The 18,574-nt window shown below is 48.4% G+C and overlaps 1 protein-coding gene across 1 annotated transcript in view; it reads right to left on the bottom strand.

Annotated features, from left to right (window-relative positions):
* Positions 1–15,880, bottom strand: part of LOC144274625 (uncharacterized) — a 37,426-nt gene extending 21,546 nt beyond the window's left edge. The window contains 6 exon segments of the mRNA XM_077833612.1: positions 3,626–3,811; positions 4,615–6,313; positions 6,675–6,773; positions 10,270–10,396; positions 11,075–11,163; positions 15,713–15,880. Of these exon segments, the coding sequence (XP_077689738.1) occupies positions 3,626–3,811; positions 4,615–6,313; positions 6,675–6,773; positions 10,270–10,396; positions 11,075–11,152 (2,189 nt within the window). The 5' untranslated portion in view covers positions 11,153–11,163; positions 15,713–15,880.
* Between the last annotated feature and the right edge of the window lie 2,694 nt (positions 15,881–18,574).

Raw genomic sequence — 18,574 nt, 5'->3', positions numbered from 1 at the left:
TGCAGAGCAATTTACTACACTACACCTGGCGCACCCGACTGGCTGGACAGAGCCCGGGGAGGGGGCGAGCTGCTGGCCCCAGCCCAAGTTCACTCATCAGACACAAGGGCAAACTTTTCTTAAAGGAGCCACATCCTTTTGTTTGTCCCCCTGCCCAGCACTAAAGGGGTCTGGAGCTGGTTTCTCCTGGCTGGAGGGGGAGCACAGCTCCTGGGGGAGACACCAGGGTGGGCTGAGGATGGCTGGCTCGGTCCTTGAGAAACCCCCCGGCCCGTACTCCCCCCAGCAGCTCCCTGGGGCCAGCCCAGAAGCTGCCTGCCCATCTCCCCCCAGCCCTCTGCCGAGAGGCTGCCCACCCCATCTCCCCACCCCTCCTCGCCCGGAGCGGCGCGGTGCGAGGGTTGGAAGCTTCTGTTGGATATGCTGGACCTAAGCCCCAGTTTTACTTGAGCAAAAAGAGATATCTGACACTGTGCGATACTGCTCCTGTGCTCTGTTCCCAAAGTGTTCTTCATCTGGGGAAGGTCTCTGGTCGTGTGTGTTACTGGCATATTGGGGTGATGCTGAAACAGGACAGAGCAGAGATGCCATTGGGGGGTGGCGTGAACCGTACCTGCCCTGGCCCCGGTGCGCGCCGCTGCCACCCCGGAGCCGCTTTAGGTAAGTGGTGCCGGGCCAAAGCCCAAACCCCTCCTGCACCCTGCACCCCAACTCCCTCCCCTAAGCCCGCTGCCGCCCCCCTCCTGCACCCCAAGCCCCTTCCCTGAGCACCCTCATACACCCCACACACCTCCTCTGCCTCAATCCCTTGCCCCGAGTCTGTTCCTGCATCCCTAATCCTCTCCCACACACCACACTTCCTCCCGCACCCCAGCCCCCTGCCCCGCACAGAATTTCCCCACCCAGATATGGCCCTCAGCCCAAAAAGTTTGCCCACCCCTGCTTTGAGCCTCAGAGTACTTCCATTGACTCTTGAGTCCCCATCAGCACTCGATTTGGTTGGGGTCCTGCCAGGTGTTTTGTAGGATAAAGACCTTATTTGCAAGCTCTTTGAAGCAGGGATCTGTCTGCAAACTCCAAGCCATGTGTTTATGTGCCCCAGGGCTTGTAAAAATGGTTTTTGAGTTGGTGACACGCGCACAATGTGAATCCAGGAGAACTTGAACTTTGCCTGTTTCTCCAGGGCTCTGTTGTACTTGCACTGCGTGGGTCCTAAACACACATTTAAAATCCGCCAAACCAACCACTGGATGTTTCGCTTCCCTTCGTATTCTCACTGTGGTCACTTGTTTGTTTGTGGGTTTGTTTTGCCGTTTGTGTCGCTTTCTTACAGAGAAATTTTATAAGCCTGAGTGAATGCCTCTTACAATCTTTTCAGATACCGGAAAGGACAGTATTAATATTTACAAGGAGAGCAGGACTATTTCTAGTTGACTCACAGATCTGTTTAGCATCTTAAGACTGCGCGATGTGTGCAGATAATATGTATGCAAGAGGGTTAGCTTTACAATAGTTAGCTAATGGTACAAATGACTTTTGGAAAGATCATTAAGCGGTCGACTGAGTCCCTCAGCAGTTTTCAAGTGGTCCGCGGAAAGAAAAGTTTGAGAACCCCTGCTCTACGCTAAAGGTATGAATCTCCTCTTGCACTGGGTGAGAGTCAGGAGTGACTCCATAGAAGTCAAGGGAATCTGTAAACTGGGGGGAGAGCGGAATTCAGCCCTAAATACTTGGAGGAGCTTCACAGACACCCAGTGTAAAGCAAAGACACACTAGGATGCTCCTTGGCTGGGATGGAGGGGGAAGAGGTAAATTCATTCACACTCTCCTTTCCTTCCTGGCCCAGGGAGAAAAGGCCCCATACCTTGTTCCCCACCTTCATGAGCCAGCTAGCCCACAACCCTGGTCCTAGATTGGAGCCAGTGCCCCAGTAGGGTAAAGCCCCTTATCCCATTCCTGAACCCCTGAGCCAGCCAGCCAGGCCCCTTCCCTGGGGTCGGATCAGAGCTGGCACGCTCTCTATGGAAAGACCCCATATCCATTCCCCGCCCCTCTGGGCCAGCCTGTCAAGTGAAATTCCAGAGCAGGTGACATCTGATTATTCAGAATCAGGACAAGAGATTCTCCCAGCACATTCTCCTCTCATCCATTCAAACACACTTCACTCAGCGCTGTCTCAAGAGTCAGTTATGTTATTTTCAACATTTTCAGTACACTAGGATCTAAATAAGGGGGGGGGGGGCGCGCGAAATGACACTTTTTGTTCCGGCCCCTGCTTCTCTTCATTTACCTATCATTTGAAAAGTTCCCAATACAACTGCTCTTCAGCAAAACCCAGAGCAACATGAGAACAACTGGCAATGATACAATCTACGGTCTAGGCTGACGGATGCCCCAAGGTCCTAACCACCCGTGACTTTAACTGCTAGAGCTCAGAGCTCCTTCGCAGCGGGCAGTCAATACTGACTGACAGGTGCCCCAATGGCAGCACTAAGAGCCTCTCCACACCCGTGACTTTAACTGCTAGAGCTCAGAGCTCCTTTGCAGCGGGCAGCCAGGATTGACTGACAGGTGCCCCAAGAGTTTGCCCCGTGGAGGCGGCACAACTCAACGCTAGGCTCTTAGTACTCTCACCTAATGGCCAGGCTTTAGAGCCAAAACGGCTGAGGTTCTTTAATTGTGTCGGCTGCTTTACAGTAAACCAGAGAAAACAAGTCAGGCTTATGCATAAATGGTTACCAAAATTTATTAAGCTAGATTCTAATCATGTGGTTACAAAATTGCTAGTGCCTACTTATTTAAATGTAGAGATGTTACACACACAAACAAGTTACAAAACTGAAGCCACAATCCCAAAGGAAGAAAACAAAGTATAGAGCTCTATTTCAAAATATGTGTACACTAAAGATAGGAGATCAGGTGTGGGTGCTTCTTACCCTCCTTGCATCTCTCGATTCCAGCGGTGCCAAGCCAGGATCGGTCACTCAATTCCGCGGAAAGACGAATAAGGGACAAGGCGTAGGGACCCTCTTAGCTGCAGAAGCCTTGGGAGGCTGTCACTTATCTGACCAGCAGATAGATAGTGAAAAGCACTCAAAAATCATGGTGCTGTAGGTCCCCTACTTATACCTCTGTACTCCTTTATTCTCTTTCTCCTTTCTTATGCCAAATTGAGGCTGGTCTGTCGGGGTGATGCCAGCTTTCGCAAGAGTAGTTTACACTTGCAAGGGAGAGAAACAATAAGTTTCGACTACTGGACATTTCTTTTATCAGGGTAAATATTTTCCCACCTAGGATGTTGGTGTGTGTTCATCACGCTATTTAGTAGGGGCTAAGAGCCATGTCTGTCACAGGGCCTCTGCCTGCTGTGAGCTTAATCGTTGTATCTGTTCCCAGAGGCACATTGTAGCAGCACACCTGTGCTTCTCACAGCTTCAAAGGCTGTGCTGGAATATATGTTAAGTGCCCTGTTCCGGCTTCCTCCTGTGTTTCCAGCAATGCTGGTCTGAGATGGGGGGGGGGCTGGCTGTCTGGCTACATAGCCCTAGAGGTTTTTATGGTGTTGATCTCCCTTGCAGATTGATGGCTAACATGGGCTGAGTGCCAAGAGAAGGTATTCCCACACTCACTGCATTCGTAGGGCCTCTCCTTTGTGTGGATTTTCCGATGATTAGAAAGGGCTGAGCTGCTAGAAAAGGTTTTCCCACACTCACTGCATTTGTAGGGCCTTTCCCCTGTGTGGATTCTCTGATGATTAGAAAGTTCTGATGTTTGAGTCAAGCTTTTCCCACACTCACGGCATTCCTAGGGCCTGTCAAGGTTCCTTCCCCACTCTGAGCTTTAGGGTACAGATGTGGGGACCTGCATGAAAACCCCCGAAGCTTATTTTTACCAGCTTACGTTAAAACTTCCCCAAGGTACCAATTAGTTTACCTTTTGCCCTAGGACTTTATTGCTGCCACCACCAAGTATTTAACAAATATGTCACAGGGAAAGAGCCCGCTTGGAAACGTCTTTCCCCCAAAAGTCCTCCCCAAACCCTACACCCCCTTCCCTGGGGAAGGCTTGATAAAAATCCTAACCAATTTGAAAAGGTGAACACAGACCCAAACCCTTGGAACTTAAGAACAATGAAAAAGCAAGCAGGTTCTTAGAAGAAGAATTTTAATTGAATGAAAAAAGTAAAAGAATCACCTCTGTAAAATCAGGATGGTAAATACCTTACAGGGTAATCAGATTCAAAACATAGAGAATCCCTCTAGGCAAAACCTTAAGTTACAAAAAGACACAAAAACAGGAATCTACATTCCATTCAGCACAGCTTATTTTATCAGCCATTTCAACAAAACAGAATCTACGGTATATCTAGTTAGCTTACTTACTAAGTTCTAAGACTCCATTCCTTTCTGTTCCCGGCAAAAGCATGACACAGACAGAGCCTTTGTTTGTCCCCCCCTGCAGCTTTGAAAGTATCTTGTCTCCTCATTGGTCATTCTGGTCAGGTGCCAGCGAGGTTATCCTAGCTTCTTAACCCTTTACAGGTGAAAGGGTTTTTCCTCTGGCAGGGAGACATTTTAAAGGTGTTTACCCTTCCCTTTATATTTATGACAGAGCCTCTCCCCTGTGTGGATTCTCTGATGGTTAGAAAGGCCTGAGCTTTTACTGAAAGTTTTCTCACACTCACTGCATTTCTAGGGCCTGTCCCCTCTGTGGATTCTCTGATGCTTAGAAAGGGCTAAGCTGCTAGTGAAGCTTTTCCCACACTCACTGCATTCATAGGGCCTCTCCCCTGTGTGGATTCTCTGATGCCTAGAAAAGGATGAGCTCCAAATGAAGGTTTTCCCACACTCACGGCATTCATAAGGCCTCTCCCCTGTATGGATTCTCTGATGATTAGAAAGGCCTGAACTGCTAGTGAAGGTTTTCCCACACCCACTGCATTCATAGGGTCTCTTCCCTGTGTGGATTCTCTGATGGCTAGAAAGGTCTGATCTTTGAATGAAGCTTTTCCCACACTCACTGCATTTATAGGGCCTTTCCCCTGTGTGGATTCTCTGATGCTTAGAAAGGGCTAAGCTGCTAGTGAAGCTTTTCCCACACTCACTGCATTCATAGGGCCTCTCCCCTGTGTGGATTCTCTGATGCTCAAAAAGGTGTGATCTTTGAATGAAGCTTTTCCCACACTCACTACATTCATAGGGCCTCTCCCCTGTGTGGATTCTCTGATGGCAAAAAAGGTGTGATCTTTGAATGAAGCTTTTCCCACACTCACTGCATTCATAGGGTCTCTCCCCTGTGTGGATTCTCTGATGCTGAAAAAATACTGATCTTTTACTAAAGATTTTCCCACACTCACTGCATTTGTAGGGCGTTTCCCCTGTGTGGATTCTCTGATGCTTAGAAAGGGCCAAGCTGCTAGTGAAGCTTTTCCCACACTCACTGCATTCATAGGGCCTCTCCCCTGTGTGGATACTCTGATGGTCAAAAAGGTGTGATCTTTGAATGAAGCTTTTCCCACACTCACTACATTCATAGGGCCTCTCCCCTGTGTGGATTCTCTGATGCTCAAAAAGGTGTGATCTTTGAATGAAGCTTTTCCCACACTCACTGCATTCAAAGGGTCTCTCCCCTTTGTGGATTCTCTGATGCTGAAAAAGTGCTGATCTTTGAATGAAGCTTTTCCCACACTCACTGCATTCATAGGGCCTCTCCCCTTTGTGGATTCTCTGATGCTCAGAAAGGCCTGATCTTTGAGTGAAGCTTTTCCCACACTCACTGCATTCATAGGGTTTCTCCCCCGTGTGGATTCTCTGATGCTGAAAAAGTGCTGATCTTTGAATGAAGCTTTTCCCACACTCACTGCATTCATAGCGCCTCTCCCCTTTGTGGATTCTCTGATGCTCTGAAAGGCCTGATCTTTGAGTGAAGCTTTTCCCACACTCACTGCATTCATAGGGCCTCTCCCCTGTGTGGATTCTCTGATGGTCAGAAAGGCTTGATCTTTGAGTGAAGCTTTTCCCACACTCACTGCATGTATTTTTCCTCCTTCTCCTGAGGATTTCCTGCTGGGTTGTGGTTTCCTTCAGGCCCTGCTGAGTTCCCCGACACGAAATAAATTTACCCATTTTCTCCAATGGCTGGTTTCCCTGCTCTCTTTCTGGTCTGTGATGAATCGCAAAGGATTTTCCCTGCTCATGACTCCTGGACACATTCCTTTTCCATCTTTGCGATAATTCTCTTTGTTTATCCACTTGTTCAACATTTTCCTGCTGAGAATTCTGCTCCTCCTTCTCACAAAGAATTGCATCACCTGCTGTGATAGAGAGAGAAACCTCAAATAGGGATGGAAAGGGGAAGACCAAACGAAAACAAGTGCTGGAGAGGGGTCAAATAAAAATCAGGTCCTGAACTCCCCCAAACTCTTCCACCAAATAGGAGAGAGGAGGGGGATCAATTCAGCCTTCACATCCCATCCAAATTCACAGGGGGAAGGGAGGAAACTTCTGCCTGGTGTCTGCTAGGATCTATAGGAAGCCATGAGCTATATTTACCCTGAGGATACGAGCCCTGCTAGAGACAATAATGAACTGAGAGACCTCCCAAGACTTTGTAGGGCATCCCAGATGTTTCTTTCAGGCCCTTATAGATTCTGAGTTGGTTTAATGTTTCCTCACCTGTGCAGGGAGCTCTCAGGATCTCTCTTTCCTCTGGGACCCATAGCTCTTCCCCTTGTTCCAGCTGGGAGATCACATCAGGTTTGGAAACTGGAAACCCTGCTCAGATGAAAGAAAACAAAGGACTTCAGTTGATGTCACAAGACTTTGTCATAAATAAATATTCTATTAATTTAACTTCAGTGCTTAGTGTGACCTGGTGTGCCTGGGGCAGTCCCTCACTGAAAAGGCCAAGGTCAGGGCAGGCTGAAAAAGGGATAACATATGCTTCCCAAACTTGTGGTTAACACTGAAGTTAAACTCACCGACCAGTCACAAACTGCTTCTCATCACCCACAGTAGTTACCGAGACGCTGAAAAAAGAAATCACACAGCCCCCTTTATTGCATTCCAGTTCTCTGAGTCCTACTCAGCACCTAGGTCCACTGCAGTGAGAGGTTATTTAAAAACTCTGCTCACAAACAAAATGTTCTTCTGATCCCAAAGGGTTAGCACCAGTACCAGGTCACGATAGGTTTGGACCTTACCCAAAATACCATGCTGCCAGCCAATCCTTTAGCATCTAAACTAAAGGTTTAAATAAAAGAAAGACAGAAAGAAGTGAAATGGGAAAGCAGTCAAGTTCATTCTGAAATCTGTATATCAGGTTCTTAGCAGTACTGGTGAGTTAGTGGCTTGAAAGTCCATCTGGAACACATCCACAGCTTGGATGGGTCATTCAGTCCTTTGTTCAAGGCTTCAGTTTGTAGAGAAGTTGCTCCAGAGGTAGGAAGAGGGATTGAAGACAAAAGGGAGATGATGCAGCTACCCTTTATATGCCTTTTGCCTTGTGGCTTGTACTTCCTGTGCCCCAAACAAGAGTTTCACAGCACATGGCATGGAAAAGTCTTGGAGTTCTCAGTACACAGGCGCACCCCTGCATGTCTTGCTGACTCAATAGGTGTATCCCCTTGGTCCTTTCCATGGGCTCATTGTACAGCTGATGACCCTGGATGGGCCATCGAACAGACTTGGCAGTGCTGACGCCAATATGTCTGGGGGTGTCACCCAGAAACACTACACAAGTCTGGAAATACAAATATACCCTACATCTCTATATCTCACAATACAAAGGTGATACAAAGAGAAACAAAATGATCATACCTGGAAAATCATAATATTTTCACTGACAGCTTACATGGCACATCTAGCAGGATTCATTGCAATTTTATCATATTGGTATTAATAATATAATAATAATAATTAATAATAAAAAAAAGAGTCTCACAATTCCACATAGTGTCACACTGAGTAAACCAGTGAATTCCCAGCACCAGCTCCCCAGGTCCTTTAAGATGCCAAATACCCACATATCGGCTGGGAACAAACACAGACAGACACTGTGTCAGTCTGTACCCCTATGTTCACTCTTCTGGAAAATTATGATCAATTTGGGACATAGTATGGCTTGTGAGATATCATTTGAAATCACATAATCTACTTGATATTATCCTCCTGTTAAAATGTGGAGCAACACTGTAAGTAAAGTTATGAGATTTTACTGTATGATATTACTGAAAAGTTATAATTTTGGGGAACACCCACAGACCTGTTCCCTCAGAGGCCGCAAGGCAAACAGCTGGTCAAATAGCCATTCTCTGGCAGTGGGAAGGTGTGAAGAAGACATTTACATTCCTTCAAAGAGACTACTTGAAGCTCATATCGACAACAGACAGCATGTCAGCAACACTCAGCTGAGAACTGAAGTTGTTTCTAGTACAAAGGACTGAACTATAAAAAGAGGTGAGCAAAATACTTGAGACTCTCTCTCTCTTTCCCCCCTTTCCCTCTGTTCATGACAACTCCTGAAGAAGTGAAGCTGGGCGGCAGGGGCAGGTTAGGGGAGTCCTGGCTGAAAGGACAGCCACCAGCATGTCTCAACATATGGTGAGAGAAACATTTGCTTTGAATCCGTTTTAGCTTTTTAAGTTAGATGTTAGTTTGTGTTTTATCTTGCATTTCTTTTGTAAACATTTCTGACTTTTAGGCCTCATTACCTGTAGTCACTTAAAATCTTTTTTTTTCGGTAGTTAAGAAGTTGGTTTTATTGTTTTATCTAACCAGTGTGTTTGGATTAAAGTATGTTGGAAACTCCATTTGGAATAACAAGGCTGGTGCATGTCATTTTCCACTGATGAAATGACAGACTTCGTATGAGTTTGCATTGTTCAGCAGTGTGCTGGACAATGCAAGATATACATTTCTGGGGGAAAGGGCAGGGATATTACTGAATGCAGGAGCTCAGCAGTACTAGATGTCAGGATAGCACCTATTGCAGCCCATTGGAAAACACAATCCCAACAATACATAGAAAATGATAGGGTCTAAATTAGCTGTTTCCACTCAAGAGCGGGATCTTGGAGTCCCTGTGGAGAGTTCTCTGAAAACGTTCCCTCTAGGTAAGGAGGCAGTCAAAAAGCAAATAGAATGTTGGGAATCATTAAGAAAGGGATCGATAAGAAGACAGAAAATATTATATTGCTTCTCTATAAATCCATGGTACGCCCACATCTTGAATACAGCATGCAACTGTGGTTGCCACATCTCAAAAAAGATAGACTGGAATTCGAAGAGGTTCAGAAAAGGGCAAAAATATGATTAGGGGTATGGAAGAGATTTCGTATGAGGAGAGATGAAAAAGACTAGGCCTTTTCAGTTTAGAAAAGAGACGAAAGGGGGATATGAGAGAGGTCTATAAAATCATGGCCACTCTCAAAAGACAGGACACTGGGCTACATGGACCTTTGGTTTGACCCAGCGTGGTCGCTCTTATATACTAGGGAATCTAGTGAGCCCAGTGTAACAGGAGGGAGTAGGAAAATCCCTGGGTGTGGAGAACACTGGGAAATTAGAAGCTATAATTCAGGAGCAAAAGATGCTAATTAGTCTAGAAAAGCAGAATGTGAAAAATAAGAATCGGGGTCATGTGACAATGAGGTAATCAAAAATCCAAGGAGCCTGCAGAAAAGAGAGGTGGTGGATATCACACGTGCGGATGGAGAAGCAAGACTCTCCATGTCTCAGGAAGTTTCACTACCAACATAAGCCATTTACACACGCTGCAGTGCAATCCAGACGAGTGAGGACTTGTGTCATCTGTAATCCTGGGTGAGATTCAATGTTCTGCTGATGGAGCTCCCCTGTCTGGATACCCCCAGCCAGCATTCAAGGACACACTGAGTGTGTGTGTGATAAGTAGCCCTGGACCAGCAGCTCTGACTCCAGCAGCCTGCTTGTTACACCCCAAGCACATTCTGGTCTGGGTGGAGTAGGCTCAGGGTTTCCGAGAAGGCCGGGGGTAGGAAGCTTCTGTTGGTTATGCTGGACCTAAGCCCCAGTTTTACTTGAGCAAAAAGAGATATCTGAAACTGTGCGATACTACTCCTGTGCTCTGTTCCCAAAGTGTTCTTCAGCAGGGGAAGGTCTCTGGTCGTGTGTGTTACTGGCATATTGGGGTGATGCTGAAACAGGACAGAGCAGAGATGCCATTGGGGGGTGGCGTGAACCGTATCTCTTCATTTCCCCTTCCAAGAACTGAGGGGACGGGAATCCTTACCCAGTGAGGTCACATTCTTATAGTTCTCCTGCATGACATCTCTGTAGAGAGCTCTCTGAGCAGGGTGCAGCAGAGCCCACTCTTCCCTGGTGAAATACACAGCCACCTCCGCGAAGGTCACCAGCCCCTGAGAGAGCAAAAGTCCAACACTCAGTAGCTGCTGCCCCACTATTTGTGTGGGAGAGGACCAATCAAATGGAAGCTCTGGGTGGATCACGGTCAGAGTCCTACACCCACGTCGCTCAGAGCATCCAGGAACCACCAGGGTGAGGGGACGAAGACAGAGCCCCACCTCTCTCCCACCAGATCCATCACACACGTACTAGCCACAGACTGATACAGGAGATGGAGCCCCCAGCAGGCTCCAGGGAGAGCTCTCTGGTAGGAAGTCCAACATGCTCCTCAGTGCGAGGAGCTGGATATGAAGGGAAGGGAATCTCCCCTAAGCCTGACTGGTGGGTGCCCTACTCATATCTCATGGCACCCGCTGCTTAGTCGGGTCAGGCTCCCGCACTATGAGTCTGGTTAGGTTTCCTAGCACCATGTAGGTGGGTTATTTTCTGTTCAACAAATTAGAGCATTTCCACCTCCCAACCTCATGGGTCTGGTCCCAGAATCGAGGCCACTTATTAAATAACTCCCAGCAGGTTTGCCACCCCCTGTCCTCCTCCCTTTCTCCACTTTGTGAATTTCCTGCCCCGGTCCAACCTCCAAACCAGACTACGCAAATCTTCCCATCTCTGGTGTATTTGCTGTCCCCCTCCCTCCAGAAGGAACCCACCCAAAACTCCCCAATAATCCCTACCTGAGCTGAGTCCACTGCAGCCATTACTCTTCCCTGTCCCATGGGAGGATGGGAGGAGCTGAGGTGGAGGATGGACATCGTTCTGCAGCCTGGGAGGGCGAGAAGCGTAATTGTGGGGGTTTCAGAACAGGCTTTAGTTAATTTCACATCAGAATTCCCCCAGGGGCCTTTCCCTGCAGACAGATATCCTAGATTCTGCCGTTCTGGAAAAATGTTTGATCTCTTTATTTCAGTGTAGACCTGGCCCCTCCTGCCAGGCTAAGCCCACAGAGACATTTTTAACCTCCCTTCTCCCTCCCCCCACCCCGTAACAAAGTCTCTCAACACAATGCTAAAAAAGAGCAAGACCAAAGGAGTCACTCTGGGGGATTCCCTCGGACATGGACCTCACGGCAGCCACAACCGAGCAGGGGGAATATGGAGTCAGGAACTGGCTTTTCCTCTGTCTGATCCTTTTCTTGTTCACTGGAAAGTGATTCTGCCCAGGGATGCTGCAACACATGTGTCTGGGTGGAGTAGAGCTGGAAATCTCTCTTCCCACTCATTTCTACCACTGCCTCTTTCAGTCTCTCCCTCCCCTGTCCTCTCTGGCTAGGAAAGTCCCATTCCTGGATTCTTCTCAATCCCACGGATGCATTTTCTCCTGGCAAGTGCTAATGGGAGGAGAAATGAGGAGGGGCTGTTTGTGCAGAGTCACTTTCTTGCCAGTCCCCAGCACTTTCCCTGAGATCTTTCAGTTACCTGAAGTTTGTGGCTCAGAATTTGTATTAACAGAGCCCAGGTCTGCCCCAAGGGGCTAGTACCAGCTGGAGAAAGTCAGCACCTGGGCCGGGCAGAGAAGAAGCTTTAATTAAGGTCACTTCCCAGCACAGAAGCCCCGCTAGGGTAGGAGCAGCTGCTAAACCTGGTGTCATAAATATAAAGGGAAGGGTAAACCCCTTTGAAATCCCTCCTGGCCAGGGGAAAGCTCCTCTCACCTGTAAAGGGTTAAGAAGCTAAAGGTAACCTCGCTGGCACCTGACCAAAATGACCAATGAGGAGACAAGATACTTTCAAAAGCTGGGAGGAGGGAGAGAAACAAAGGGTCTGTGTCTGTCTGTATACTGGTCTTTGCCAGGGATAGACCAGGAATGGAGTCTTAGAACTTTTAGTAAGTAATCTAGCTAGGTATGGGTTAGATTATGATTTCTTTAAATAGCTGAGAAAAGAATTGTGCTGAATAGAATAACTATTTCTGTCTGTGTATCTTTTTTGTAACTTAAGGTTTTGCCTAGAGGGGTTCTCTATGTTTTTTAATCTAATTACCCTGTAAGATATCTCCCATCCTGATTTTACAGGGGGGATTTCTTTATTTTTATTTACTTCTATTTTTATTAAAAGTCTTCTTGTAAGAAAACTGAATGCTTTTTCATTGTTCTCAGATCCAAGGGTTTGGGTCTGTGATCACCTATGCAAATTGGTGAGGCTTTTTATCCAACATTTCCCAGGAAAGGGGGGGTGCAAGGGTTGGGAGGATTATTCATTGTTCTTAAGATCCAAGGGTCTGGGTCTGTAGTCACCTAGGCAAATTGGTGAGGCTGTTTACCAAACCTTGTCCAGGAAGTGGGGTGCAAGGTTTTGGGAAGTATTTTGGGGGGAAGGACGCGTCCAAACAGCTCTTCCCCAGTAACCAGTAGTAGTTTGGTGGTGGTAGCGGCCAGTCCAAGGACAACGGGTGGAATATTTTGTACCTTGGGGAAGTTTTGACCTAAGCTGATAAAGATAAGTTTAGGAGGTTTTTCATGCAGGTCCCCACATCTGTACCCTAGAGTTCAGAGTGGGGGAGGAACCTTGACATGGATCCCACCGCTACCACCATGTCAAGGTTCCTCCCCCACTCTGAACTCTAGGGTACAGATGTGGGGACCTGCATGAAAAACCTCCTAAACTTATCTTTACCAGCTTAGGTCAAAACTTCCCCAAGGTACAAAATATTCCACCCGTTGTCCTTGGACTGGCCGCTACCACCACCAAACTACTACTGGTTACTGGGGAAGAGCTGTTTGGACGCGTCCTTCCCCCCAAAATACTTCCCAAAACCTTGCACCCCACTTCCTGGACAAGGTTTGGTAAACAGCCTCACCAATTTGCCTAGGTGACTACAGACCCAGACCCTTGGATCTTAAGAACAATGAATAATCCTCCCAACCCTTGCACCCCCCCTTTCCTGGGAAATGTTGGATAAAAAGCCTCACCAATTTGCATAGGTGATCACAGACCCAAACCCTTGGATCTGAGAACAATGAAAAAGCATTCAGTTTTCTTACAAGAAGACTTTTAATAAAAATAGAAGTAAATAGAAATAAAGAAATCCCCCCTGTAAAATCAGGATGGGAGATATCTTACAGGGTAATTAGATTAAAAAACATAGAGAACCCCTCTAGGCAAAACCTTAAGTTACAAAAAAGATACACAGACAGAAATAGTTATTCTATTCAGCACAATTCTTTTCTCAGCCATTTAAAGAAATCATAATCTAACACATACCTCGCTAGATTACTTACTAAAAGTTCTAAGACTCCATTCCTGGTCTATCCCTGGCAAAGACCAGCATACAGACAGACACAGACCCTTTGTTTCTCTCCCTCCTCCCAGCTTTTGAAAGTATCTTGTCTCTTCATTGGTCATTTTTGTCAGGTGCCAGCGAGGTTACCATTAGCTTCTTAACCCTTTACAGGTGAGAGGAGCTTTCCCCTGGCCAGGAGGGATTTCAAAGGGGTTTACCCTTCCCTTTATATTTATGACACCTGGTCTCCCGGATCACAATGGAGGCTGCAGTGTCTGACCCAGGAAGCTGAACCCCAATATCCTTAGGAGAGAGGGACAGAGCCTTTGAGCAGTCTTCCCTCCTTTAGCTCTCTGGGGAGAGCAACTAATGAGAGCACCTCCTCATAGGGAGACTTGCTAATCTCATTTGCCCCACTGTTCATCTGGAGTCACTCCTTGTCTTTCCATACAGTGACTCTGGATGAGTCCAGAATGCTGTGGAAGAGGTCACTGTGTAGCAGTGCTAACCCCCTTCCCACCTCCCTCACCCCCCAGATCTAGGAGAAGGACTCGGGGCACAAATTTAGTAGCAGTCCCCAGAGCCTCTGCCATGCCCTTTGCCTGGGACCCCCCTCCTCCCATTTTGCAAATTAGAGAGAGGAAAGTGAAAAATCAGAGGGATTTTATATCAGTTGTTGATAAGAGGTAAAATCTGAGTGTATTTCACATCAATATTTGAAAAATGAAGAGAGAGGAAATGGGCAACAGTTTCAAACATTTTATTTCCATGTTGAAGAATCTGAGAAAAGGTGTAAATCTGAGATTTTCTTAGTATTTTATAATTAAGGGAGACAGGGAAAATCTCAGGGCATATTCAATTAGAAATGGACAACTAAATAAAAAGTGGGGCAAATCTTTAGGGTATTTCATAACAATCTTTGAGATATGCAGAGAATATGTGTCACAAACTAAGTAATTGATAACATGAAAAAAAACCCACCAAGATCACACGGAATTTTATATTGCTATGAAATAACTCGTTGGAAAACGGGGACTATTTGACTGGATTTTATATGACTGTGTAATACATAAACAGAAAATGATGGTTCCCCGTCTGCCTTCATTTACAGGGGCAGCAGGGAGACCTTTGAGGAGGCGATTTAAGAGGGCAAAGGAGGTGGAGGAGCTGGAAGGCTTCCTGGGTGAGGGAAGGGGGCAGCAGTGGGGGATGGGCAGGTGAGGGTCAATGGACAGCTGGGGGCAACTGTGTTGGCAGTTTGGGGCCAGCAAGTGGGATTGGGAAACCGGGGTCTGGGCAGTCTCCACGGGGGACACTTGCTCCTCGCTTCCCCCACCCTGGCAGAGAAGAGGCGTCTCATCCCATCCCCACTCCAGGGGCAGACATGTTTTAGGCACCGACTCAGGGAACAATTTGTCACCTAAACACGGACAAATCGCGGCAGATAAAATGGGTGGGAAAATCCCCCACACCAGAGATGTTAAATTGACATTTGAGAAACGGGGAAGAACTGGAGAGAATTTGTATCAGGGTGTGAGCGACACGAGCAGGGAAAGGATCCAATTCACTCACCTCCCGCCCCCCCCTTCTCCCCCGGGGGTTTCCTGAGGCTGCACAGGGACCGTTCAAGCCCCCCCCGGTTCCCCCCCCCACAGGAGCCCCCCCGGGTCCCGGCGGCGCGGGGCAGGGCCTGGCTGCGGCTCCCCTGGGGCTGGGCAGCCCCGAGGCGTCTCCCAGGTGCGGCAGGACGCGGCCCCGCGGAGGAACGAGCTCCTGGCCGAGCCTGGGGCCGGGCCGCCTCCGGGGGGGGCCGCTCGCTGCCCCCGTCCCCTCCCGGGCCTGCCCGGGCCCTGCTGCCGGCAGAGAGCGGCCCCCCAGCCCGGCCCCGCGGGGTCGGGGTCTCCCAGCCTCGCCCCTTCACCCGCTGCCCGTCCAGACCCCGCCGGGGGGCGCTGGGCTCCAGCTGGGACAGCAGCTCCGAGCCCCCCCGGGCGCGGCCCCCCCCGGGAGCAGGTCCCGGCGCCGCCCGATGCCGGGTCCCCGCGGACACTGAGGCAGCGTCACCGCCCCGCCCCCGGGGCTCGCTCCGGTACCTGGAGGCGGCAGCTCGGCAGCGGGGCGGGCAGGGCCCGGGGCGGCCCCAGCGGGAGCAGGGCGCGGGCCGGGCACGGGGGGGTTAATGAAGGTCGCCCCGGCACAGACCCTGCCGCTCAGCCCGCTCCCGCAGCAGCCGGTGAGCTCTGCCTCTGCGCACGCGCGACTTCCGCCCACCTGCTTCTGCGCATGCCCAGAACTCGAGGGGCACAAACCGCTTCCCCACCTTAGGAGAAGCGCCAACCGAGCCGCGCGAGCCCGGCTCGTCCTCCCCGATCGAACGTCACTTCCGCTAGTGTGTGAGTCAGGAACTACATCTCCCAGCGTGCCCCGGGGGCGCTTCCGTCTTCTCCAGCTTCGGTCCAGGCAGGTGCCGGGATCAGCCTGATTCCCTCCGGCCCCTCCCCCAGCCGGCGCCTCTCACACCCGCCCCCGCCCCCCCGCGGCCCGTTGCTGGGGCTCCCGGGGGCGCCGCAGGCCGAGGGGCGGATTCTGCCCCGCGTCGGAACGTGCCCCGGGGGCAGGTGTCGAGCCGGGCGGGCTCTGTGAGATCGCTCCCCGGGGCGGCCGCTGCCGGCGGGGAGCCCGGTCTGGCCAGGAGGAGGTGCTCTGTGCCCTGGCGGGCTCCTTCCCTGGGAGCCGCTGCGCCGGTGAGTCTCCCCCTCGCTCCAGGGCCACTGGCTTGGAGGAGATTTTGTGGCCAGAAGCAGCAGGAGAGCAATGTATGTGTAATATAACTATGTGAACCCCCCCACCTTTCCCTATTGCTTCCCAGGCCGTGAGGGTAAAAGAACTAACACACTGGATACCGGTAATATTCTAAACTTTCACTTTTCTTTATGGGTCAGTCGGACACATCTGTACAAACTCATGAAGAAAAATACCCCAATTCGCCAACTGACTGAAATCACCCAGGCCCAGGTTCAGACAGGCAGTTTGGCTAGTTTACATCAGGGATCTGAAATAGAAAGAGTATCGGCACAAGCAGAACAAATTATAGCACACCACTGGATCGAACTCTGAGTTGTGAAGAATATGTACGAAGGCTACAACAACCAACAGGAATGCACTTTTATCCAGAAAACCATGATTACATCGAGTGTTCATGACTAGTGATTTAAATCAATTTGACTGAAATCAAATCCACTATGGTTTATGGCCAGTATTGCAGCCTTATTTACACGTTTATTACCCACAAAATCTGAATTGACACTTTCTCTGCATGACAAGATGCTTAGTCGCCATTCTCAAAATACCCATGAGACAAACACTTGATACCGAACACATTTTTTGGAGTAGAAAGAACCAAGCCAACATTCCTATATTTCCTATATTTTCAGGACTTGTGTTGTTTTGATTAGTTTTATTAGCAGTGAGAAAAAGGCCTATGTCTGCATAATGGGGATACAAGATATATTAGACACACCTGGATTATTCTTCATTGGTTGATAATGTCAGATCCTTCCATTCTCAGTATGCTGAGCTGAGCTGAGGTGTCTGTCTTCCCATCATCCAGATTGCTGGGTCAATCATTTCTCACTGTTCAGTCTTTGTACCTGAGGTGTTTCCGGTTCTTCTTGTAGGCTCTCATTGTCCACCTTTTCTTTCTTCCCCCCACTTTCTGGAAGGCTCTTTTACTGTGACCTGGATCAAACAGCACCCACTGTATGGAGGTATCTGATCTTGGTCAAGTACTCCCCATTGTTCAGAGGCACAGTTCCTGGGATAATCTTTATGTGTTTGTGCATTCCTTCAATAAGTTGCTAACGTTGTCTGGCCTCATCCAACAGAGTACATTTTAAATACAGAGACATGCTCAATATTTCTAGCCTCAGATACATTACATGCATACAGGTTGGCTAAACACAGTCAATAGGTCTTAAGTTTTGCGATAATACCCCACATCAATCTTGCATAAGGTATATATTAGCTCTGTTATATCAATATCATAAGCTTATTTTCATGAAGAATGTAGAGTATAATGTCATACCCCACATGTATGTTGGCTGATCTGCAAATACTAAAGGAGCACACACCTTTGGGTGAAAACGCTCATGACGATAGTGCAGAGCCATGCAAGTTCCATGATTCTGTGTGAGATGGCAGACAGTGAGGAGGGCCAGGCAGGTTAGTGGGTTTAGAAAAAAAGGTGTAAACATTATGTATACATTTATGTATGGGATAAATATAAAATTAGTGGATGGTTAACAATGCATTATAAGAAGTTTGAACCCATGGCCACAACCACCCCTGTCTGACCTCTTTGGTACCCAGCATACGCTGCCAAACCAAAGCTTCCCAAAATACAATGGGTGGACAGTGGGATATCTATTCATGGTGCACCTCACTCTGAAGCTACACAAGTGCTTCTGGTGAGTACCCTGACTGCTGAGGCAGGGAGTCCAGGAGGCCGGCACACAAGTGACATAGTAACCGTAGTGACTCTATGGTGACATAACTTGAGTTAACCCACACTGAAACTGTAGATATGGCCTTAGGTGTATGAAATGTTTGGCAGCATGAGGGTAGACTAAGATTCATTCAGGTGTTCAGGCTCAAGGCATTGGAACTCCCTTACTGCACCCTATAGGCTCAGGAACAAAGAGGCACAAAAAAAGATCATTTATTCCTTAAAATTTCTTGACGCGAGGGTGACTAACTCATGATTTTAGAATTCTTATGATTGTAAAGGTATGTTTGGGTTGTAGATGTGTGTTCATTGTATTTTGAAAGGAAAAGCTATGAATGGGTTGAACAAAGAGTTCGATCAGTCCCTCAGGATAAGTCGATTGGCTATTAGCCAAGATAATCAGGGATGCAGGCCCGTTCTCTGCATGTCCCTAAACCGTCCTTTGACTGCC

This window comes from Eretmochelys imbricata, chromosome 14, assembly GCF_965152235.1.
Source record: "Eretmochelys imbricata isolate rEreImb1 chromosome 14, rEreImb1.hap1, whole genome shotgun sequence".
NCBI lineage: Eukaryota > Metazoa > Chordata > Testudines > Cheloniidae > Eretmochelys > Eretmochelys imbricata.
The sequence above is the reverse complement of the archived record's forward strand: the minus strand, read 5'-3'. Positions and strand labels throughout refer to the sequence as shown.